Genomic DNA, 25137 nt, shown 5'->3' on the forward strand with positions numbered 1-25137 from the left:
GATGTCCTGAAATATGCCATTTATTGCTATACAATTTTATGTAAAACCCGGTTTCCAGGACATAATAATATTGTTAATATTTATAACAGTTGAATTATTTCTGACATTTTATAATAATAATTAGGGCGCGGACGTTTGTGTACGATCTCGTGAGTGCGAGTGAGAGCGAGCAACTTGCTAATTCACTTCAGCGAGCACTCGCACGCTGTGATTCTTCACGCGCGACACGGGATCGTGCACGAACGTTCGCGTAATATGCATTAGTGTATTAAGATAAATAAAACAAATCTATAATATTCTCTAATAATGTTAATTAATCGTTTTCCATTTTGGAGTGTCATATTGCAACAAAGACTCAATTCTTCATTATTAGATCTATTGAAAATAAAATTGTCCTGGAAACTGCCATTGTATATGTTAGTTTTCAAAACTGATTAGAAAAGGTATACATAATCAATATCTATGTTTCAAAAACGATCATAAAATTAGAATAATTATTTAAATAATTAATGAATGAATTTGACTATTGCTTTTATTTATTTCAATAATCTAACAAATTTTATAGGTTTGTTCATGTATGTTTCAATAACAGGACGCGATTATTCTTGTCGCGCGGTAAAAGTTAACACGATAGTCAATCGACTGATAACTTTTTCATAAAAACAAAAGACTGATTGGCTACTGTGTCGTGCGACAAGCGGTAAGTCCGTATCAGACTACGCATTGAAAATTGAGATTACAGATTGAAGATTGGAAATTTGACCAATCGGGAAGAAGCACACAAATATTACTTTTTCCTGATTAGTCAAATTCCCAATCTTCGATCTCTAATCTCATTCTTCAATGCGTATAGTGTGACACGGGCTTTACCGCGTTCAGTGTATAGAAGCCATAAAACTACATACCGTACATACTATATACGTTCAAGAATTATTTCATTTGGTATGTAAGAGTCATTTTCGTTATGTATGTACGTACGTATATGACTGAACACTTATGTGAAAAATGTCACGATATATATTATTATTTTGTAATTGTCATAAATATTACGGAACGAATATGAAACACAAAAGGATGAACGTTAAATGTACAGTTAATAGAAATCGTAAGAAAACATGTATTATACGTACAATTGCACAGAACAGTAAGTAACATTATTTTATTTATTTAAAATAATATAAAATATTTTCAGCGCATTGTATACATTCAGCACAACATATAACCTATTATAACCTATTTGACAGAATATAACCTTTTTAATCAAGTTAATAATCAATAAATCAATATAAGCCACAAAGATGTATAGATTTTGCACAGTATCGTTGTTTTAACTTCCTTTTTAGTTAAATTCTTTTTTAATTAAATTCTCGCAGCAACACATTTTGATCAATTGTGTCCAAGTAAATAAAATTTTAAGATACTTTATTTTTACAGAAAATAAAAACAATCTTTCTATAATTGCTAAAAATAATCCACGCATTGTTCTGGAGAAAATAAAATTAATTATTCATGATAACAATAGTAAATATTACAATTTTAAATTCTAAAACTACGTGTGAAACTTACATTGCATTTTTATTTCCTACACTAACAATTTTTCTATTCCTTGCAGTAAATACAGAAATATCACAAGATGTTTGCACTATTAATATGAATACTGATAAGCATGTTAATACCAATAGTATGAACAATGCCATTGATTTTGACAATAATACAGAAATTTTTCTTAATAATGAATATGACCATAATGCAATAAATAATGTTAATAAATAATACACATATTGATTCTGATAATGCCATAATACTTTGCAAAGATTGTGAATTACGCAAACATATTGCTACAACGTGTATTACGTTGAATTTATCTAAAAATGAAGTGGACGATTTGGCGAATTTTATGGGACATCACGAAAAAATTCATAAACGCCACTACCGGCAATCAATACCAGCAGTAGAGATCATTCGTATGACAAAGTTTCTTCAAGCAGCATTAGGTGAAAATATGCAACAAGAATCTAATAATAGTGATTCAGGTATAATTATTTACCTTTATTACTCCATATATTTATATAGTTCTTTTTATAAAATACATTAACTATTGTATAACGTTTTTCTATATTTTTTATTACACATACGTATTTTATCAAAAGACAAAATTAGGTAAAGGCATCTATAATCCGATTCTAAAAATTACAACCGCGGACCGATGTGTAGAAATTGATGGAATCAATAAATAGTATGAATATAACAGTATTTAATAATATATACATAACAAACAGTTATCATAATATTATATTATTAATAATAGAGGAGAAAGTGCAAGATACTAGTGAAGATACATTGAGTGAAGAATCGGAAAGCGATGCCGAAACATGTATGATAAGTTCACGTAAACCTCTTTCAGTACAATCTAAAAACAAATTTTCTAAAACTTGCATAACAGATAAGCAAAAAAAATCAGTAAAAAGCAAAATTATACGTCAAAATCGTACAATTGCGAATAGCGACAGTGATTCTAAAACTTATTCTCCAAAAATGAAAAAACGTCGCAGTAGTAAGTTTATTTTTACTTTTACTTCATACAGTGTCTTTACAAATTTATCAAATAAGAGTGTGTTCTCTTAAATACTATTAGGACCTTGAATAAGTTCTCGCTGTTTTTTTGTTAAAAAAAAACATTAATTTAAAATATAAGGCTTACAATAACTTTACTCAAAGTATTGTCCATCATTAGAGACCACTTTCTCCCATCTTTCTGGCAGTAATTGAATCCCCCGTCGAAAAAACGATTCATCTTTTGACGCAATCCATGAATCGACCCATTTTTCGGTTTCTTCGAAAGAATGGAAGCGCTGCTCGCTCAAACCATGCGCCATCGACCGAAACAAGTGGTAATCCGAGGGGGCTATGTCCGGTGAATACAGCGGGTGAGGTAGAACTTCCCATTGAAGCGTTTCCAGGTAAGTTTTGACTGGTTTTGCCACATGTGGCCGAGCATTGTCATGTAACAAAATGACTTTGTCGTGTCTCTGCCCGTATAGTGGCCGCTTTTCTTTTAGAGCTCGACTCAAACGCATCATCTGAAGTCGATAGCGAGCTCCCGTGATAGTTTCATTAGGTTTAAGCAGCTCATAATAAATTACGCCCTGCTGATCCCACCAAATGCAGAGCAGAAGTTTCGAACCATGAATATTCGGCTTTGCCGACGATGTTGATGCATGGCCGGGCTTACCCCACGATTTTCTACGCTTAGGATTATCGTAGTGTATCCACTTTTCATCTCCAGTGATGATACGGTGCAGAAAACCTTTTCTTTTATGCCGTTGAAGCAGCAATTCACACATGAGAAAACGTCGTTCAACGTCTCTCGGCTTCAACTCATACGGCACCCAATGTCCTTGCTTTTGGATCATTCCTAACGCTTTTAAACGTTTTGAAACTGTTGACGCATCTACTTGCAATGTTTTCCCGAGCTCTACTAGCGTCTGACATGGATCTAGATCAAGCAATGCCTCCAATTCTTCGTCTTCAAACTTTGTCGGTGCTCCAGAACGTTCTTTATCTTCAAGGTCAAAGTAATTATTTTTAAAGCGCCTAAACCAGTCTCTGCATGTCGTATTCGACAGAGCATTGTCACCATATGTTTCAACAAGAATTCTGTGTGCTTCAGCTGCAGATTTCTTTTGAATAAAGCAGTGCAATAAAATTCCCCGCAAAAACACTTTATTTGGCACAAAAGTAGACATTTTCGCAATAGGTAATTAAACACGTGGTTGACACTGTGGTAAACTGTATCTACTAGAATTTGAGGTTACATATAGTACTACTTAGCTGATGCGTTTCCGTACGAAATTCCATGCACAGAGTGCCGCTACGCCATCTTTTAAGAAACAGCGAGAACTTATTCAAGGACCTAATATTTAGTATTGTTTTCATGATTATGTCAATATATTGAGCTCTAATGTATAATGCAATTTGATTCAACAATTTTAATATACATAATAATAATATTTGATTTAAGAAATAATAATAATTCCTTGCTAACTTAATTTAAAAATTTCATTTATTTATATTATTTATTCTTATATTTTCCATTTTTAATTTTTACATTTTCTACATATTTTTATAATTATAATTTGATTTTATTAATAATTAAACAAATTTCTCAGTATTTTAAAGAAAACTTATATAAGTAATCCGAAACTAGTATAAATTAGAATAACATGAAATTAGTAAGAAATACATAAAAATTTAAATTAAGTTCAGGTGAATCATTACTTTTTATATAAAATAGTATTATTGATTATAATATTTTATTTATTTTGTAGCGTCTCCATTTGGTCCAACAAAAAGAAGACGTTGGATAGAAGAAGAACGTAATGTAATAATGAAAGAATTTCTAAATGAAATTAGCGCTTCACAACTACCATCTAACAAGAAAATTTCCCATGTAAAAGAACAAAATAAGTGCTTAGACAATCGATCTGTTGCTCAAATTAAAACATGGATCCATAATTATATATCTGGCAAAATTAAACGCCACTAAATGCATAAATGTTTATTCAAAAATATTTTAATCGTTTATTAAAAAAATACGATAATTATTTTTACTTAAGTTTTTAACAATCGCAGAAACATTAACTGTTTGTGATTATACATGTGCAATATATCATGTTCCATATACTATTATATGTGTTACTACATGTGCACTATGTCATTGTATTGAAAATATTTTAAACTTCTTTATTTTTTGCAAAATCAAATAAAATATCTAATAATTTTAGTTTTGGACACAAATAAAAGTTAACACAATGTTATAAGAATTTCACAAAAAAGAAAGTTAACGAAGCGGTACTGTGCAACCATTCGTTTTTAGGGCATATGTCGATATTAACTGTTTGTGATTACATGTATAATACATTATATGCCATACGCTATTATATATATGTTATTATATATGTTTATATGCACTATGTTATTGTATTGAAAATTTTTAATTACTTTGAATAAATATAAAATAATGATGATACTCTATTTTACGATTGCACATAAAATACATGTTTTTATAATTCTGATTATCCGCACATTTAATGTTTATCCTTCTGTATTTTTTATTTTTTATACATAATATTTATTATAATCATACAAAAATAACATACCTTATATTACAGCTTTCATGCATAATGTAACCGATACGTACAAACGAAACAAATTGAAATGATCCAATGACGCTTATAAGCTTTCTTCAGATAAATTTTTATAGACAAAATCTAACTCAAATCTTAGGAAGACCTTCGCATCAAACATTTCATGGGAAGTAGGGTAATCAATCAGCCATAGACGAGATTAAAGACTCGCTGTTCTTCGAGCAAATCTTCAAGACCACTATGTTGACTCGCTGAGTCCAGGGATAATTGAAGAACACTAATGTTACTAATTGCATCTGTTATTTCACATAAACGATTAGAAATTTAATCTAATTTGTACATTTATGTATACAATATATTATATATATATATTTTTTTTTTCTTTTATATATAATCTAAAATTGTACTTATATTTATATATATAATACCTTATATATTAATCATCACGTCACGTTAAAAATATGACAGAACATGTACAATGAAATCCTGAATAATACGATATATAAGTATTGATTATGTCACATATATATGTATATGTGTCAATACGGCGGTGTTCATAATTTTTTAATAACGGAATTTTTAATACATGTAACAATCATATTACTCTTCACGCCATGCAAAAATTTAACCATTATCGTTATCAATGCATCAAAGTACTTACGTTATAATTCAAATTTCATACCTTTTGCGACACTTCTGTATTTATTTAATTTAATAAATAACATTGGATTATCTAATTCATTAAGAAATTAATTATATTTTTCAAACTAGTTGATAATAATTATTCACAATCCTTCGTAATTAAGCACCATATCGTAATCGATCGCACTAATGTAGTAACAGATATGTTTATATATGTATATAATAATTACATGAAGAGAAAGTTAGATTACGGAACATTAATTTTGACACTATTTATTTAACTTAGATATTAATTTATATATGTTTTCAAAACACGGGCATTGATTATGATTTTTCTGAAGTCCTTAAAACTGCCTCATATTATATAGTGGCAGCTTCCGGGTCATTATCATTTTCAATAGGTATAATATTAAATAATCGAGTCTGTTGCAATTGAAAATTAATTTTTGTAATTGAATAATGACTATTAATATTATTAAAATTATGTTATACATATGTGTGAGGATCAACTATAACAATAAACATGTTTCATTTATTAAAGGCAGTTATGAGAGTATAAAAACATAATATGCAAGCGTGCATTGTAAATTTAATACATGAGTATATATGAAATCATAATCTTTAAGACTGTTTATATAATAATCTACCTATCCCGTAAATTTTAAATATTTCCAAATCTTTGTATTAGGCATTCATCAATGACATGTCAATTGACGTTTTAAGTGTAGAAAAATCTGTTTAATTAAAGATGAAACATATATGAGTTAATATCTAAGTTAAATAAATAGCGTCAAAATTAATGTTTGGTAATCTAACTTTCTCTTCATGTAATTATTATATACATATATAAACATATCTGTTACTACATTAGTGCGATCGATTATGATATGGTGCTTAAGTTTAGTTAAAAATGTAATATTAAATCATAACAAAATAATGAATGCATTAAATTATTCCTCATAACAAAAATATTTAAATTTCTAATTCATACATATATAAATTATCATCTATTATCATCTTTTATATGTAATCTTAAATTGATAATCTCTAAGGGCCTATCCAGACACACTTGTATATAGCGTTTTCGATTGTACACGGTTTGAACGACCCAAGGTTGATTAATCACTATTTTACTATAAATGCAAGTCTATCATTGGTGGAGAGGTTGCAATGATGTCAATAAGGAAATGAACCAATCCATTTCCTGATGTATATGTTTATGCGACTATGCAAGTTTGTCTGGATAGGCCCTTAGAGATTTTCAATTTAAGATTACATATAAAAGATGATAATAGATGATAATTTATATATGTATGAATTAGAAATTTAAATATTTTCGTTATGAGGAATAATTTAATGCATTCATTATTTTGTTATGATTTAACATTACATTTTTAACTAAACTTAAGCACCATATCATAATCGATCGCACTAATGTAGTAACAGATATGTTTATATATGTATATAATAATTACATGAAGAGAAAGTTAGATTACCAAACATTAATTTTGACGCTATTTATTTAACTTAGATATTAACTCATATATGTTTCATCTTTAATTAAACAGATTTTTCTACACTTAAAACACGTCAATTAACATGTCATTGATGAATGCCTAATACAAAGATTTGGAAATATTTAAAATCTTCAGGATAGTTAGATTATTATATAAACAGTCTTAAAGATTATGATTTCATATATACTCATGTATTAAATTTACAATGCACGCTTGCATATTATGTTTTTATACTCTCATAACTGCCTTTAATAAATGAAACATGTTTATTGTTATAGTTGATCCTCACACATATGTATAACATAATTTTAATAATATTAATAGTCATTATTCAATTACAAAAATTAATTTTCAATTGCAACAGACTCGATTATTTAATATTATACCTATTGAAAATGATAATGACCCGGAAGCTGCCACTATATAATATGAGGCAGTTTTAAGGACTTCAGAAAAATCATAATCAATGCCCGTGTTTTGAAAACATATATAAATTAATATCTAAGTTAAATAAATAGTGTCAAAATTAATGTTCCGTAATCTAACTTTCTCTTCATGTAATTATTATATACATATATAAACATATCTGTTACTACATTAGTGCGATCGATTATGATATGGTGCTTAATTACGAAGGATTGTAAATAATTATTATCAACTAGTTTGAAAAATATAATTAATTTCTTAATGAATTAGATAATCCAATGTTATTTATTAAATTAAATAAATACAGAAGTGTCGCAAAAGGTATGAAATTTGAATTATAACGTAAGTACTTAGATGCATTGATAACGATAATGGTTAAATTTTTGCATGGCGTGAAGAGTAATATGATTGTTACATGTATTAAAAATTCCGTTATTAAAAAATTATGAACACCGCCGTATTGACACATATACATATATATGTGACATAATCAATACTTATATATCGTATTATTCAGGATTTCATTGTACATGTTCTGTCATATTTTTAACGTGACGTGATGATTAATATATAAGGTATTATATATATAAATATAAGTACAATTTTAGATTATATATAAAAGAAAAAAAAAATATATATATATAATATATTGTATACATAAATGTACAAATTAGATTAAATTTCTAATCGTTTTTGTGAAATAACAGATGCAATTAGTAACATTAGTGTTCTTCAATTATCCCTGGACTCAGCGAGTCAACATAGTGGTCTTGAAGATTTGCTCGAAGAACAGCGAGTCTTTAATCTCGTCGATGGCTGATCACAATCTAAAAACAAATTTTCTAAAACTTGCATAACAGATAAGCAAAAAAAATCAGTAAAAAGCAAAATTATACGTCAAAATCGTACAATTGCGAATAGCGACAGTGATTCTAAAACTTATTCTCCAAAAATGAAAAAACGTCGCAGTAGTAAGTTTACCCTACTTCACATGAAATGTTTGATGCGAAGGTCTTCCTAAGATTTGAGTTAGATTTTGTCTATAAAAATTTATCTGAAGAAAGCTTATAAGCGTCATTGGATCATTTCAATTTGTTTCGTTTGTACGTATCGGTTACATTATGCATGAAAGCTGTAATATAAGGTATGTTATTTTTGTATGATTATAATAAATATTATGTATAAAAAATAAAAAATACAGAAGGATAAACATTAAATGTGCGGATAATCAGAATTATAAAAACATGTATTTTATGTGCAATCGTAAAATAGAGTATCATCATTATTTTATATTTATTCAAAGTAATTAAAAATTTTCAATACAATAACATAGTGCATATAAACATATATAATAACATATATATAATAGCGTATGGCATATAATGTATTATACATGTAATCACAAACAGTTAATATCGACATATGCCCTAAAAACGAATGGTTGCACAGTACCGCTTCGTTAACTTTCTTTTTTGTGAAATTCTTATAACATTGTGTTAACTTTTATTTGTGTCCAAAACTAAAATTATTAGATATTTTATTTGATTTTGCAAAAAATAAAGAAGTTTAAAATATTTTCAATACAATGACATAGTGCACATGTAGTAACACATATAATAGTATATGGAACATGATATATTGCACATGTATAATCACAAACAGTTAATGTTTCTGCGATTGTTAAAAACTTAAGTAAAAATAATTATCGTATTTTTTTAATAAACGATTAAAATATTTTTGAATAAACATTTATGCATTTAGTGGCGTTTAATTTTGCCAGATATATAATTATGGATCCATGTTTTAATTTGAGCAACAGATCGATTGTCTAAGCACTTATTTTGTTCTTTTACATGGGAAATTTTCTTGTTAGATGGTAGTTGTGAAGCGCTAATTTCATTTAGAAATTCTTTCATTATTACATTACGTTCTTCTTCTATCCAACGTCTTCTTTTTGTTGGACCAAATGGAGACGCTACAAAATAAATAAAATATTATAATCAATAATACTATTTTATATAAAAAGTAATGATTCACCTGAACTTAATTTAAATTTTTATGTATTTCTTACTAATTTCATGTTATTCTAATTTATACTAGTTTCGGATTACTTATATAAGTTTTCTTTAAAATACTGAGAAATTTGTTTAATTATTAATAAAATCAAATTATAATTATAAAAATATGTAGAAAATGTAAAAATTAAAAATGGAAAATATAAGAATAAATAATATAAATAAATGAAATTTTTAAATTAAGTTAGCAAGGAATTATTATTATTTCTTAAATCAAATATTATTATTATGTATATTAAAATTGTTGAATCAAATTGCATTATACATTAGAGCTCAATATATTGACATAATCATGAAAACAATACTAAATAGTATTTAAGAGAACACACTCTTATTTGATAAATTTGTAAAGACACTGTATGAAGTAAAAGTAAAAATAAACTTACTACTGCGACGTTTTTTCATTTTTGGAGAATAAGTTTTAGAATCACTGTCGCTATTCGCAATTGTACGATTTTGACGTATAATTTTGCTTTTTACTGATTTTTTTTGCTTATCTGTTATGCAAGTTTTAGAAAATTTGTTTTTAGATTGTACTGAAAGAGGTTTACGTGAACTTATCATACATGTTTCGGCATCGCTTTCCGATTCTTCACTCAATGTATCTTCACTAGTATCTTGCACTTTCTCCTCTATTATTAATAATATAATATTATGATAACTGTTATGTATATATGTTATATATATTAAAATTGATTCATAAAACTAAGATTTATGTGTGTCACAACTGCGAATATCGATGCACAAAAATTGAGCGGAGCAGGAATGATTACGACAATGAAACGTTTCAATTTAGATTCTCTTCAACAATATGTAAATATATTATATACTATATATATATTATATACTATATATATATATACATATTATATATTACTAATACTTTACATATTCATACTATTTATTGTTATTCCACTCAATTTCTACACATCGACGTCCGCGGTTGTATAACATTATTTTTATTATTAATTTTTTGAATCGGATTATAGATGCCTTTACCTAATTTTGTCTTTTGATAAAATACGTATGTGTAATAAAAAATATAGAAAAACGTTATACAATAGTTAATGTATTTTATAAAAAGAACTATATAAATATATGGAGTAATAAAGGTAAATAATTATACCTGAATCACTATTATTAGATTCTTGTTGCATATTTTCACCTAATGCTGCTTGAAGAAACTTTGTCATACGAATGATCTCTACTGCTGGTATTGATTGCCGGTAGTGGCGTTTATGAATTTTTTCGTGATGTCCCATAAAATTCGCCAAATCGTCTACTTCATTTTCAGATAAATTCAACGTAATACACGTTGTAGCAATATGTTTGCGTAATTCAGTGCCTCTTAATGTATGTGGTATTTGTGCACTACATTTTTTAGAAAAATATCGCATAAGGATACATGCCCTTAAATATTTGAAATAGCGCTTACTGCTATTAGGTATGCCGAATACATATGGATTTTTTTCAGAAACATTTGCATCCTGTCGGTGCTTCAAAATTAATTCAATACATTGAACTAATTCCATGTCTAAAATCACAGGCACTGTGCGTCCTAATTTTCCACGAATTAAGAATCTTACGTATTTATCAGCAACCTACATAAAAAAGTTATAGAAATTTTATTTTGCATTGCATATTAGTTTGTATTTTATTTACACATAAAAAAATAATTTTTACCTGTTGTAAATTGGTTCCTAATGATTTATATAAATCAAAATATGCTTCTTTTGTTATACCTTCGCGAGTATTAAAATCTTCTATAGTAACACGTTCAATTTCTCCTGCTCTTCTCCTGTTAAAAACTTGTGTAGACGTAAGTGTAACTTTTGCAAGTTCCAGCCATGTTTTGTACATAAATTTCTTCTGAAGTTTTGTGTATAATAATTTTCTTTCGTTTTTTAGATATGAGTGTAGCTTTTTTATATCTTCCATAGATGGAAGCGTAATTTTTTTCTGTCTTTTATATTGTGTTATATTTTCTTCCACTGTTTTGTTTATAGAAATCCCATAATCTTCTTGTACTAATTTTAAAAAATTTTCTGTACTATTTTGCTTCTTTATATCATTTGTTTTTATGCACTCTGTTATTAACAAATTGCCAATTTGTTTTAAATTTGTCCCAATATTTGATGCAACTGATGGTGCACCATATTTTTTATTAATGCTATCAAAATGTGCTACTTTATTTACTGCTTTAAGACAATCATCATATATAGAAGGATTATATATATCAGAAAATTCTATTACATCAGGATTATATTCTTTTACTGCGATAAGAAACCGTCCTAATAGTCGAAGTCTAGCACGTATCATATCTTGTTGATGCTGAAGATTGTACTTGATACATAATTTGTTTGCAAATGTTATTAATAATTTATCGTATCTAATACATCGTGTAACATCATCTTCCCTCAAAACTGGGAATAAAACTTTTCTTACTGTCTCACTTGCACATTCATGTATTCTTCCCATCACAGCACGTCCTAAAATTTGTACACTTCTGCCTTTGGATACACCTACACATTGCTTAAAATGATGCCTGATATTATTTTTAGTGAACCATCCTTTACATTTTGCACAGCTCGTAAAATCTCGTACTGTTTTACAACTATTTTTGGCAGGTCTTCGGCAAACAATTAACTCTCCTGTATTTATGGCAGGATCTGTATTAAATATGAAATTTCCTTTTCTTCTAATAGTTTCGATAATTTTTTTCCTCTCTAAATTACCTAAAACAAAAATAATATTGAGAAATGCATATTAATAAAGAAATGCATATTAATAAACTTGTGTAAAATGTATATACATATTAACAAGATTATTAATACTTATTTTATTTATAAAAAATATACAATATTCTATAGAATTAAAATAAAAAAATATGATCACCTTTTGGCAATAACAGAAATTTTTTTACTTCAGGTTCCAATTTATGCACGTTTTCTAAATGGCGTGCAATTTTACTTTGAAACTTTTTACAATAGTAACAAAAATTCTTTTTTTGAAGTCCCTTAGGCTGGGAGAATGGAATATGTAAATTGTCTTCTTTACAACCAAATGTATTTATAAAAGAAATGTCTATCAGTGATTCTGAAGAATTTTTATCATTAGTTGTAGAATTATTATTGTGAATGCTTTCATGTTCTGTAGTTTCGTTTTCAACTGTAATTTCCGATGCTGAAGGTAGATATTCAGAAGTATTTGTTATATTTGCACAAGCAATTTGTGTGTTGCTAATAATGTTATCATCATCACAGGAAAATATTATATTATTATCACTATTATTGTAAATCGTAGAAGTTTTGGCAGTAGTGAGATCATTCAATATACTAGAATTATTGTCATCATCATAGGGAAATATCATGACATTATTGAGAACAACACCAGTTTCAGAATTATTGGCATTGTCATTATCAGAAAATGTCATATTATTATCAGAATTATTACAATTCATAAAATTATTGATATTAATATCTATAGTGTTACAGCCATTGTCATTATCATGAGAAAACATCACATTATTATCAAAACCAACATTATTCATAGAATTGTTGGCATTAATAGTACTATCTACTATAGTATGATTTTTATCATTATCCAAGGAAAATGATATATTATTATGAAGATCATTATCAGTCGTAGAATTATTGGTATTGATATCATCATTTACCGTTTTACAGCCATTGCTATTACTATAAGAAAATATTACGTTATTATCGAAATCAGTATTATTCGTAAAATTGTTGGCATTAATAGCACTATCTACTATGTTATGACCTTTGTCATTATTGCAGGAAAGTGATATTTTATTATTAGGATTATTATCATCCATAGAATTATTGACATTAATGTCATCATCTACTGTATTGTAACTTTTATCGCAGGTAAATGTAACGTTAAGATTTACAGCCTTTACTCTACTATGCTTATTATCACATTTATTGGAAAATACTATGGCATTCTCAGAATCAGCATGTTTCTTAGGATTATTGGCGTAATCTTCAACATTTATTGCATCGTGACCATATTTATTACCATAAGAAAATATCACATTTTTATCAAAATCAGTATCATTCGTAGAATTGTTGGCATTAATAGCTTTATCTGCTATGCTATGATCTTCGTCATTATCACAGGAGAATGATATATTCTTATTAGGATTATTATTATTCATATAATTATTGGTATTAATATCACTATCTACTGTTTTATAATTATTATCGTTATCACGGGAAACTGTTACATTAAGATTTATAGTCTTTACTCTACTATTCTTATTATCTTTGGAAAGTATCATGGCATTATCAGAATCAATATGTGTATTATTGACATTATTTATTGCATTATGGTCATATTCGTTATTAAGAAAAATTTCTGTATTATTGTCAAAATCAGTGGCATTGTTCAAACTATTGGTATTAATATGCTTATTAGTATTCATATTAATAGTGCAAACATCTTGTGATGTTTCTGTATTTACTGCAAAAAATAGAAAAATTTTTAGTGTAGAAAATAAAAATGCAATGTAAATATCACACGTAGTTTCAGAATTTAAAATTGTAATACTTACTATTGTTATCATGAATAATTAATTTTATTTTCTCCAGAACAATGCGTGGATTATTTGTATTTAAATTTTTAGCGATTATAAAAAGATCGTCTTTATTTTCTGTAAAAATAGAATATTTAATTTCATTTATTTGGACACAATTGATCAAAACGTGTTGCTGCGAGAATTTAATTAAAAAAGAATTTAACTAAAAAAGAAGTTAAAATAACGATACTGTGCAAAATCTATACATATTTATGGCTTATATTGATTTATTTATTGATTATTAAGGTTACTTGATTAAAGATTACTTGATTAAAAAGGTTATATTCTGTCAAATAGGTTATAATAGGTTATGCTGAATGTATGCAACATGCGCTGAAAATATTTTAATTATTTTAAGTAAATAAAATAAAAATGAATACTTACTGTTCTGTGCAATTGTACGTATAATACATGTTTTCTTACAATTTCTATTAACTGCACATTTAACGTTCATCCTTTTGTGTTTCATATTTGTTCCGTAATATTTATGACAATTACAAAAAAACAATATATATCGTGACATTTTTTCACATAAGTATTCAGTCGTATATATACATACAAAACGAAAATGACTTTTACATATCAAATGAAATAATTCTTGAACGTATATAGTATGTACGGTATGTAGTTTTATGGCTTCTATACACTGGACGCGGTAACGCTTGTCGTACGACGCAGTAGCCAATCAGTCTTTTGTTTTTATGAAAAAGTTATCAGTTGATTGACTAACTTTTACCGCGCGACAAGAATGATCGCGCGTCCTGTTATTGAAACATACATGAACAAACCTATAAAGTAAAATTTGTTAGATTATTGAAATAAATAAAAGCAATAGTCAATTTCATTCATTATTTAAATAATTATCCTAATTTTATGATCGTTTTTGAAATATAGATATTGACTATGTATATCTTTTCTAATCAGTTTTAAAACTGTAACATATACAATGGCAGTTTCCAGGACAATTTTATTTTCAATAGATCTAATCCCAGCAAACACAATATATAGCTGCCATATAACGTAGAAATAACATGTAACAGATATTACATATAACAAATGTTACACTTTATTTATATTGTGATTATATAATATTTTTTATACATATAATGTAATTGTGTTATAGAATTGTTATTTTGCTTTGTTGCTTACTGGTTATAATAAAGTAAATGGCAATATAACTTGAATGTAACATGTTATATAACAAGTGCTTCGTAAATATTATTTTGATGTTATATATTTATTTATTTGTAATAAACTGAGTGTCGGGAGGAAACAACTGCATACGCATCTTGTTACGTGTGCGCACAGCGGCTACTACGTCGATGATTGGTAGCGAGTGACACTCGCGCAGACGTATGTGTAACACACAGCCATATCATGTCTTGATTGGTTCAGGAGCATGCTGGGAAGCGAGATCATACCGGCACAGGCAGGCACGTTGCAACGTTGAAGCACGTGGGAGACAGTTGCCGAATCGTATCGTAAGTTCTTTTCCCCGGTCCGATCATTATAGATTACGATTAAACGTTACCATTAACTAGCGTTAAAACATTTTACGTAATTAAATCCGGTTTTATATCTACAAACTTTATTAAACCTGATTAATGGTGGCATGTAATCGTACGATTTTATGTGCCTGTCGTACGACAAGCACGCGATGTTGTATGTACATATGTATAAAAGCCAAATCTTTTTTAATACAATTACGTACAAGTGTTCTAATATAAGTGGTCTTATTTATGTTGCAGTGCTTTATGATTTAAGGATTGTCGCTGAAACGTTGCACTTACGCCTGTCGAAAATTGAAATCATTGCATAAGCCGTGTGCAACCCGTTCTCTCGTTCGGATACGAGTTACTTTTATATGTAAGTACAATTATTTTCTCTGCTTTCAAGTAAATACGCACACATACACATATACACATACACACACACCTTCATGCATATTTACGTACATATGTATAAAAGCCAAATCTTTTTTAATACAATTACGTACAAGTGTTCTAATATAAGTGGTCTTATTTATGTTGCAGTGCTTTATGATTTAAGGATTGTCGCTGAAACGTTGCACTTACGCCTGTCGAAAATTGAAATCATTGCATAAGTCGTGTGCAACCCGTTCTCTCGTTCGGATACGAGTTACTTTTATATGTAAGTACAATTATTTTCTCTGCTTTCAAGTAAATACGCACACATACACATATACACATACACACACACCTTCATGCATATTTACGTACATATGTATAAAAGCCAAATCTTTTTTAATACAATTACGTACAAGTGTTCTAATATAAGTGGTCTTATTTATGTTGCAGTGCTTTATGATTTAAGGATTGTCGCTGAAACGTTGCACTTACGCCTGTCGAAAATTGAAATCATTGCATAAGCCGTGTGCAACCCGTTCTCTCGTTCGGATACGAGTTACTTTTATATGTAAGTACAATTGTTTTCTCTGCTTTCAAGTAAATACGCACACATACACATGCTGGATGTTCAAAATGAAGGTTCACTAATTCAATTGGCTATAATTTCTAAAATAAATAAAAAAACAAGATTCTTTTTTTCATCTATTCATTGAATCAAGACAAATTTAACGAATTAGGTGTAGAACACAATGTCGTTCAAATGGCCGCTTCGGACTGATTGTGAGTTACAAATTCGAGCTCTTTTTATAACATTTTGCTTGACACAAAGTCTCACATAAAGTAGTAGAAATTTGAGCTATTTCTGCACAAATGTTATTTTTCAGGTTATCAATTGTTACTGGATGATTCGCATACACTTTTCCTGAGATAGTTCCACAAAAAAAATCTGAAGATCTTGGAGGCCAATCAAAACTGCCAGAACGAGAAATGAAACGATCTGGAAAGATTGTTTGCAATTGTTTTTTTTTTATTTTGTTTTTTATTTTCAACAAGACGGTGCCACCGCACACACATATCGCGAAACAATCGTGCTATTATAAACAATCTTTCCAGATCGTTTTATTTCTCGTTTTGGCAGTTTTGATTGACCTCCAAGATCTCCTGATTTGATGGCTCCAGATTTTTTTTTGTAGAGCTATCTCAAAGGAAAAGTGATGAACAATTGATGAACTGAAAGATAACATTTGTGCAGAAAGAGCTTAAATTTCCACTACTTTATAAGAGACTTTGTGTCATGCAAAATACTATAAAAAGAACTCAAATTTGTGACTCAACCCAAAGCGGCCATTTGAACGACATTTTGTTTCACACCTAATTCGTTATAATTTGTCATGATTCAATTAATAAATAAAAAAAAGAATCTTATTTTTTTATTTATTTTAGAAATTATAGTCAATTAAATTAGTGAACCTTTATTTTGAACACCCTATACATACAATAAAAATAAGAAGAGAAATCTGTGTGTGTATGTATAAGTGTTAATTTATTTTTCTATATATTATCAGTGTAATACAAATATAGAATGTGTTATGCATGAGTTAGATATGTTAATACATTGACGGTGGCGCATTTCACGCAAGTACTCTCATCTACCGTTGTTGTCTCTTATGTAGATTTTACTGTCTGCCATCATGCCAAAGGAATTTCAATATTTATCAAAAAGGCGAAAGAATCAAATAATTAAACGCGAATTGACTTATTATAAATATTCAAAATTATTACATTCAACCAATTCGAATATAGCATCTGATACGATAGAAGCAGAAAATAGTGGTAACAGTAGTTTCACAAATGTCGATGATACATTTAACGAAATTAATATTTTGCCTCACGATTTTGCTAACGAAATAAGTGAATCAAGTGTAGAATCACTATCGGATATAGAAAGTAACAAGGAACATAATGTTGAAGCACAAGATTATATTTCTGATATAAATAATATCTCTGATGGTAGCAATAATATAACGAGTTTACGAGAAGATTTACAAAAATTTATTATTGAACGAAATATTGCACATAATACTGTTAACGAGTTACTTACTATTTTAAGGAAACATGGCTATGTAGATTTGCCTAAAGACGTGAGGGTGTTACTTAAAACACCACGAAATGCGTCTGTAAATATAAAATCTCTGGATAGTGGACGCTACGTTCATTTTGGTCTTTTCTCTACTCTAAAGCGATCCATACAAATATATTCTGAATTTATTACAGGGAATAAAATAAAATTAAATATTAATATTGACGGTTTGCCAATTTCCAAAAGTAGTGGTAGTCAATTTTGGCCAATAATGGCATCTATTGAAGATGTAGATACATATACATTACCTTTTATAATTGGTATTTATCATGGAATGTGCAAACCTAATAATGCTAACGAGTTTTTACTCGACTTTGTTAACGACTTCATTCTCCTTTCTCAAACAGGCATCATTGTTTCTAATATAAAATATACAGTAACTCTTAATGCAATATTATGCGATGCCCCGGCGAAATCATTTATTACCTACACAAAAGGTCATACAGGATATTCCTCTTGCTCGAAATGTATTCAAGAAGGCGATTTCATATGTAACAGAGTAGTTTTTCGAGAAACTAACAGCATGTTACGTACAAATGACACATTTAAAAATCGTATACATGTTGAACATCACACAGGTAATCCCATATTAGAAAAACTCGGTATTGGAATGGTATCACAAATCCCATTAGATTATATGCACCTTGTCTGTTTAGGTGTTGTAAAACGATTGCTGCAACTATGGGTCAGAGGAAACAGAAATATTAGATTATCTAAAGAGGCTGTAAATTCAGTTTCGCGTTATTTAATTGCATTGAAACCCTTCATTCCAGCAGAATTTGTGAGAAAACCTAGAAGTTTAGATGATATTGATAAATGGAAGGCTACAGAATTTCGTCAATTTTTACTTTATACTGGATTTGTTGTTATGAAATCAATATTGCCTACAAATTGCTATAATCACTTTCTTTCTCTTAGCGTTGGTATCAGGATATTAACTGATCAACAACTATGTGTGCCATTCAACGCTTATGCGAATTCGTTGTTATTCTACTTTGTTTCCAATTATGGAAATATTTATGGAGACGAATATTTGTCACATAACGTTCACAATCTTCTACATCTTTCCAATGATGTACAAAGTTTCGGTTCTTTAGATAACTTTAGTTGCTTCAAATTTGAAAATCAAATGCAAAAAATAAAAAAAAAATTGCATCAGTCGGGGGCACCCTTAGAGGAATTTTCTAATCGTACTTTTGAAGAATTACAGCTTCCCATTCGATCATGTAAATTTCAACAATATCCGATTGTTTTTTATAAAAAAAATCACGACATTTCTCATGTTCAATTTAAAAATTTTAAAATTGCAACCAATCAAGCCGATAACTGTGCTATTCTTTATGACAAATCCGTAATATTTATTTTGGATATATTTGAAGAAAATTGTGTTTGCTATATTCGTGCAAAACGTTTTTTGAATCCAAAGTCTTTTTTTTGTGTACCGTGCTCTTCAGAAAGAAGTGGAATATTTATAATATCAAACACTACTAATGCAGATATAATTAAAATTTCCGTAACGCAAATAAAAAGGAAATGTTTCAAAATTAAATGCTTTGATGAAATTGGTTGTTATGTTACAATACCATTGCAAGCCACTAATAATTAGATGTTATAACTTTGGTTGAATATATTTTTATATTTTTCATTTTTGTATGTGTGTTATATGATAAAATTTATGCATCGTAAACATATATTTCTTTTGCCTTTATATTAAATATATTGCAAGTGGAAAATCCTTGCTTAACGGATTTCTAGTTCATGGATAACAACATTTCAATGGTGAGTGTATAGTATTTTACTGTACAAAAGCTTCATGCTGATTTTATATAACCAAGACAAATGAAGAAGAAAAGATTTAGAAGACTGATTGTTTTATCTACATTCTGTTTCACAATTTTCTTTTTTAAAGATCTTTTTTTAATAAATTTGTAATCTATGAACATGAAGGATCAATATTCCTCAAGTTTTATGTATCAAGTATTTATGTAATAAAGTATTAAGAGAAATTTGACAACAAAAATTGATCTCACGACAATAGAGCTGTTTCTATAAAAAATGATGTTATGTATATTATGTTCAACTTTCTTTTGCTTTTAAAATTATTGATGTCATTACAAACTAATTTTTATTTTCAGTTTTTAAAACGTTGGACGTTTTCCATATCACACAAGATGAGCAACGAAAGTAAAAAATATGCGGTGGTAAAATTTTTGTCGGATTCTACATATTCTGAAATTCCAACAGCATGGCTTTTTAAAAAAAATGATATTCAGCAATGTTGGTGGCCACCTCGAACAGCAAACAGTGCAATATTGATAATGAACTGTGAACGTCCTGATTTTTATACATGGAATCATTATGAAGTAAACATTGTAAAATATTGTAGTAAGTACTTGCATTAATATATTACCGGTCTTATTATGGAGAAAAACAATTTTTTACGGAGAAAATACACTACCGCTCATAATTATTCGATTTAAAGAATTAAAAAAATAGAAGATTACATTCGAAGAAAGTAATATTCATTGCTGAAAAGTATTTTACATGGTAAATTTAGAGAGAGACTATAATATTTAATTAAAAGATTATTCGTTAATTCTTATTTAACTAATACTTATTAATATGTGCACTCTCTTTGCTTTGATTACTGCTTTATTAACATTTTGCATTCATTGAACTAATTTCATTGTTGTTTCTTTTGATATTTTATTCCATATAATTTGTTCCTTATGTCCTCTTTGTTTATAGGAAATATAGATTTTAATAAATAAAATAATAATACGGACTAATTGGAGAGAGTTCGATAAACGTTGTTTCAATAATTTATCATTCTTAGTAAATATTAAAAGTATTATGCTAGTCGGTGTACAAAAAACTAAATGTTAATTTTTTTTCTTTATTGCAGCATCTCTTGAGTCAGCCCGAAAGAATGCAGCAGACTCTAATTATGACACAACTGATGAAGAACGACTGGGCCGAGGAAAGAGGTTACATTTGACATATAATCGTTTCAGGAGCGATGAAGAAGATGATTCTCATCAACCTCGAAAATATATTAAAAGTAAAGTATGGTTGATACATATCATAATTCACTATGGCTGTGTACATTTGTTTATGTACTGTATATAATTTCCGTATAATTATCTTGCATTGTTATTGTTCACGATATCGTTGCAATGTAGTATATTTATACGGAGGGACGTAATATTATGGAATAAAATTATTTGGCTGTTTACAGAGAAACAAATCAATAAAAATACTGTTCAGGTAACTCTACCTGAATGTCCTTCGAATTTGGATATAACCAAACAATCCAACGTCTTAACAATTAATAATGCAAGTGGAAACAACATTGTAACTTTGCAAAATGGTATGTTTTTATAATAAAGATATGTGAAGTATGATAATTATTATTGCAATTACAGTTATTATAGTAATTTATACATTTCCAGAAGAAGAAAATGACCCATTGCTGATAACAGATAAGGAGAATGAATATTCTAATCTGTACAATGTACCAATAATATTACAAAGTATGTATTATATTATATAAATATATATTATATAAATTATAATATTAAAATATCACCAAATATTAATTGTAATTACAAACTTTAATGAAATTTTATAGGCAATACTCCACCGATTGAAAACTTAGAAAACATCTCTACTATAAAAGGTAAATTATTTTTGCATATTATTTGTATTCAACTTACAAATTATCACTTTGTGTACATCATTTTTTTATTATATTGCAGATGACATACAACAAATGTTACGTATGCAAGCAGTATCAAACATTACACTGAAAGATATACAGCAACGATTATTAAAGATGGAAACTGCCATTAAAGACCGCGTGTTGAGTCCTGTCGAAATTAATAATGATCTCATTGCACCATTTTTACCGTTAACAACAATTGAAGTCGTGAAAGAGTTTGATGCATTACTGAAAATGTCGGGTGAAGCTGTGATACAGTTCGTAAGTACAAAAATTTTAGCATGATTGGCATATTGATTAGGATACAGAAATTTTCTACTTTTTTAGTAAAATTTTTCATGATTTCCGCATTCTTCTACTTTTAACAGTGTACATTTGCAGTGTACGTTTGCATTTGTTTGGTTGAAAAACATGTCAATAAAATCATTTAATTAGACAAAAATTATTACACAAAACTATTACACATTTCTGTTGCAATATTATTCTATATTATTGCTACGATCAATTTGAATACATGTCATATTATTTATTTACTTATTTCTTTTTCTTTTTTTTATAGAAAGAGTTTTTGTCAAAAACTGGTGGAAATAATGTCAGAGACAATATTCACCGTATCTTAAGAAAAACATTAACAAACGAATGTTCTATGAAGTGTTCCTGGAAAGGACTACGAAACAATTTCAGAATTTCAAACTTACATTTAATAAAAATTATGAAAAGTATGTTGTAGGCGTATTAAACTTACAAATCACAACTTTTTATTATGATGGTTTTATTAATTGTATTATGTCACTTTCTTTTCAGGAGAGATAACATCGCGTTATGCTACATGCACGGAAACAGATTTTGATAACACAGTTGCAGAGTGGTTACGCTTTGCAGCACAGCGAAATAAGAGAGACAGAGCAAAAGAAAATATTGCTGACGGAAATAATGCTGAGGAAAATATTGGTAACGAAAACAACCCTGAAGAAAATAACTAAAACAAGTTGTTTGTGATATAATTATTTTATATGATATATAATATATATATATTTTATGTACACACACATGCACATATGTATATATTATGTGTGTTATATACATAAAAATGATGAACTAAAATAGTTGCAAATAAGGTAAAAGACCCAGTGTTCGGACAGTTAAGGCTGCACTGCAAGAAATAAATATTTACCTTAAATAAGTTCTTAAATATACAAAATTTTTTTATTGTTTTATAAAATAGTTGATTTTAATTTTTTAATATTGCAGAAATGATTAATAATCTTAATATTTCGCTGACAGCCCGAACATTAGGATATGTCCGAACACTGGGTCTTTTACCTTATAAAGTATAAAGATATATATGCAGTTATAAAAGAAGTATAAGGAAGTATGTTACAAACTATAGTAGTGATAATATATAGTTGTATTAATAATAACATACAAATATATTATTGATATAATAAATATGTAAAGTATTTTTTATTTGATTCCTATACAAATTTACAATTAAATAGTAATAATATAATTATTACGAAAATGTCCTTTAGTAAACTCAAATCAGAAATAACAGATTCCTAAATTAATTCTAAATAAAATTCTATATACTTTTATTATAATAAATTTATTATAATAAAAGTATATAGAATTTTATTTAGAATTAATTTAGGAATCTGTTATTTTTGATTTGAGTTTACTAAAGCACATTTTCGTAACAGTTATATTACTATTTCGCAACAAATAAAAGAATAGTTATATAACACAATTACATAATTTATATTCCAGTTACATAACATTCCAATAATCTATATAACTGTTCTATAACATTTCAGTTACTGTTGTAACGGTTATGTAATATTTTAGTAACATGATATATTCATGTATTATAACTGCAATTTTGTATAAGTGGGAAATTACAACTAACATAAATGTTACATGTAACACACACGTTATATTACTTGTTACATTCAGTTTTATTATGGTAATGTTGCGGTTATACAACTGTGTTTGCTGGGATAATAAAGACTTGAGTCTTTGTTGCATGATATTCCAAAATGAAAAACGATTAATTAACATTGTTAGAGAATATGGATTTGTTTTATATATCTTAATAAACTAATGAATAGGACGTGAATTTTCGTGCACGATCCCGTGTCGCGCGCGGAGAACCGCAGCGTGTGAGTGCGAGTGAGAGCGAGCAACTTGCTACCTCACTTTAGCGAGCACTCGCACGCTGTGGTTCTCCGCGCCCGACTCGGGATCGTGCACGAACATCTGCGTCCTAATAATCTCTTATTGTTAATGAAATTAATCTTTAATACAAAAGAAATCTGTTCGCGAAACTAAAGCAAATGCGTATAACAATCGCAAATGCGATGCGTCCATCCACGAAAAAAATCTAACAAAACAGCAGAAATACAACTATGAAACTTTCCGATTTCTATTTGAACTATATAGGCTCTATCAATACAACCTATTTTACAATTTTTTACAGGAATGATTCTGCAAGTACATTTAAAGTCCTCCTAGCAGTAACATTATTGTACAAACAGTTTTAGACACTGCCTTTTTATAAACGTAATGTTTTAAATTCGTTATACACACTTGAGCATATTCTTTACACTTTCACAACTACACTAATGTAAATTGAACCAAGTACACGCTCTTGTCACAACTAAAACAAAACCGTATTGTTTTATCTTTCAAAAAAATTGTTGTATATATTAAACCTATCAAAAAAACCTGTCATATATATTATCAAGAGATATATTAAAACCTTTAAAAAAAAACTTGTATATTAAAATTTTCAAAAAAGCTATTATATATACTTTCTACAAAAAAATATGATATCAGGAAATGGCACCAAGTGGGACTAAAAAACTATGAAAAAAGTTGTACACTATTTCTATAAAACTCTTCTATAAAATTCTATAAAATTAAAAAATTTTTTAATATATTTAAAAAATAAAAATATTTAATTAAAAGATAAAAAAATATAAAAAATTTAATCAAAATAAAA

The 25137-nt window shown here is 28.1% G+C and overlaps 3 protein-coding genes across 11 annotated transcripts; 2 read left to right on the forward strand and 1 right to left on the reverse strand.

Moving 5' to 3' along the window:
• Positions 1–706: 706 nt before the first annotated feature.
• On the forward strand, positions 707–5034 carry LOC136998162 (uncharacterized). Of its 3 annotated transcripts, XM_067350538.1 has the most exons (4): positions 746–1144; positions 1815–2033; positions 2309–2374; positions 4329–5034. In XM_067350538.1, exons 1-4 carry the CDS (start codon positions 1006–1008, stop codon positions 4544–4546), a joined length of 642 nt encoding a protein of 213 aa, XP_067206639.1. In that variant the 5' UTR covers positions 746–1005; the 3' UTR covers positions 4547–5034. The 3 variants fall into 3 exon arrangements, 1 of the variants encoding a protein (XP_067206639.1); XR_010888795.1 differs by lacking the exon at positions 2309–2374 and having other exon boundaries at positions 707–1144; XR_010888794.1 differs by lacking the exon at positions 4329–5034 and having other exon boundaries at positions 740–1144; positions 1878–2033; positions 2309–2433.
• Positions 5035–9001: 3967 nt separating this feature from the next.
• LOC136998159 (uncharacterized) lies at positions 9002–15154 on the reverse strand. Of its 3 annotated transcripts, none has more exons than XM_067350529.1 (7): positions 14792–15154; positions 14384–14482; positions 12703–14292; positions 11491–12542; positions 10934–11408; positions 10374–10439; positions 9002–9707 (listed from the first exon to the last, which is right to left on the reverse strand). In XM_067350529.1, the coding sequence occupies exons 1-7, from the start codon at positions 14928–14930 to the stop codon at positions 9490–9492; spliced, it is 3639 nt and encodes a 1212-aa protein (XP_067206630.1). In that variant the 5' UTR covers positions 14931–15154; the 3' UTR covers positions 9002–9489. The 3 variants fall into 3 exon arrangements, with proteins under 3 accessions (XP_067206630.1, XP_067206629.1, XP_067206631.1); XM_067350528.1 differs by having other exon boundaries at positions 10194–10439; XM_067350530.1 differs by lacking the exon at positions 10374–10439.
• A 247-nt stretch (positions 15155–15401) lies between these two features.
• LOC136998160 (uncharacterized) lies at positions 15402–23593 on the forward strand. 5 transcript variants are annotated; one of them, XM_067350533.1, is made up of 13 exons: positions 15429–15888; positions 16156–16273; positions 16441–16558; positions 16726–16843; positions 20171–20194; positions 20551–20800; positions 21321–21476; positions 21654–21785; positions 21868–21948; positions 22047–22094; positions 22174–22397; positions 22696–22855; positions 22941–23593. In XM_067350533.1, exons 5-13 carry the CDS (start codon positions 20174–20176, stop codon positions 23117–23119), a joined length of 1251 nt encoding a protein of 416 aa, XP_067206634.1. In that variant the 5' UTR covers positions 15429–15888; positions 16156–16273; positions 16441–16558; positions 16726–16843; positions 20171–20173; the 3' UTR covers positions 23120–23593. The 5 variants fall into 5 exon arrangements, with proteins under 5 accessions (XP_067206632.1, XP_067206634.1, XP_067206636.1 ...); XM_067350535.1 differs by lacking the exon at positions 20171–20194; XM_067350534.1 differs by lacking the exons at positions 15429–15888; positions 16156–16273; positions 16441–16558; positions 16726–16843 and having other exon boundaries at positions 20024–20194.
• The last annotated feature ends 1544 nt before the right edge of the window (positions 23594–25137 follow it).

This window comes from Linepithema humile, chromosome 2, assembly GCF_040581485.1.
Source record: "Linepithema humile isolate Giens D197 chromosome 2, Lhum_UNIL_v1.0, whole genome shotgun sequence".
In the NCBI taxonomy this organism is placed as follows: domain Eukaryota; kingdom Metazoa; phylum Arthropoda; class Insecta; order Hymenoptera; family Formicidae; genus Linepithema; species Linepithema humile.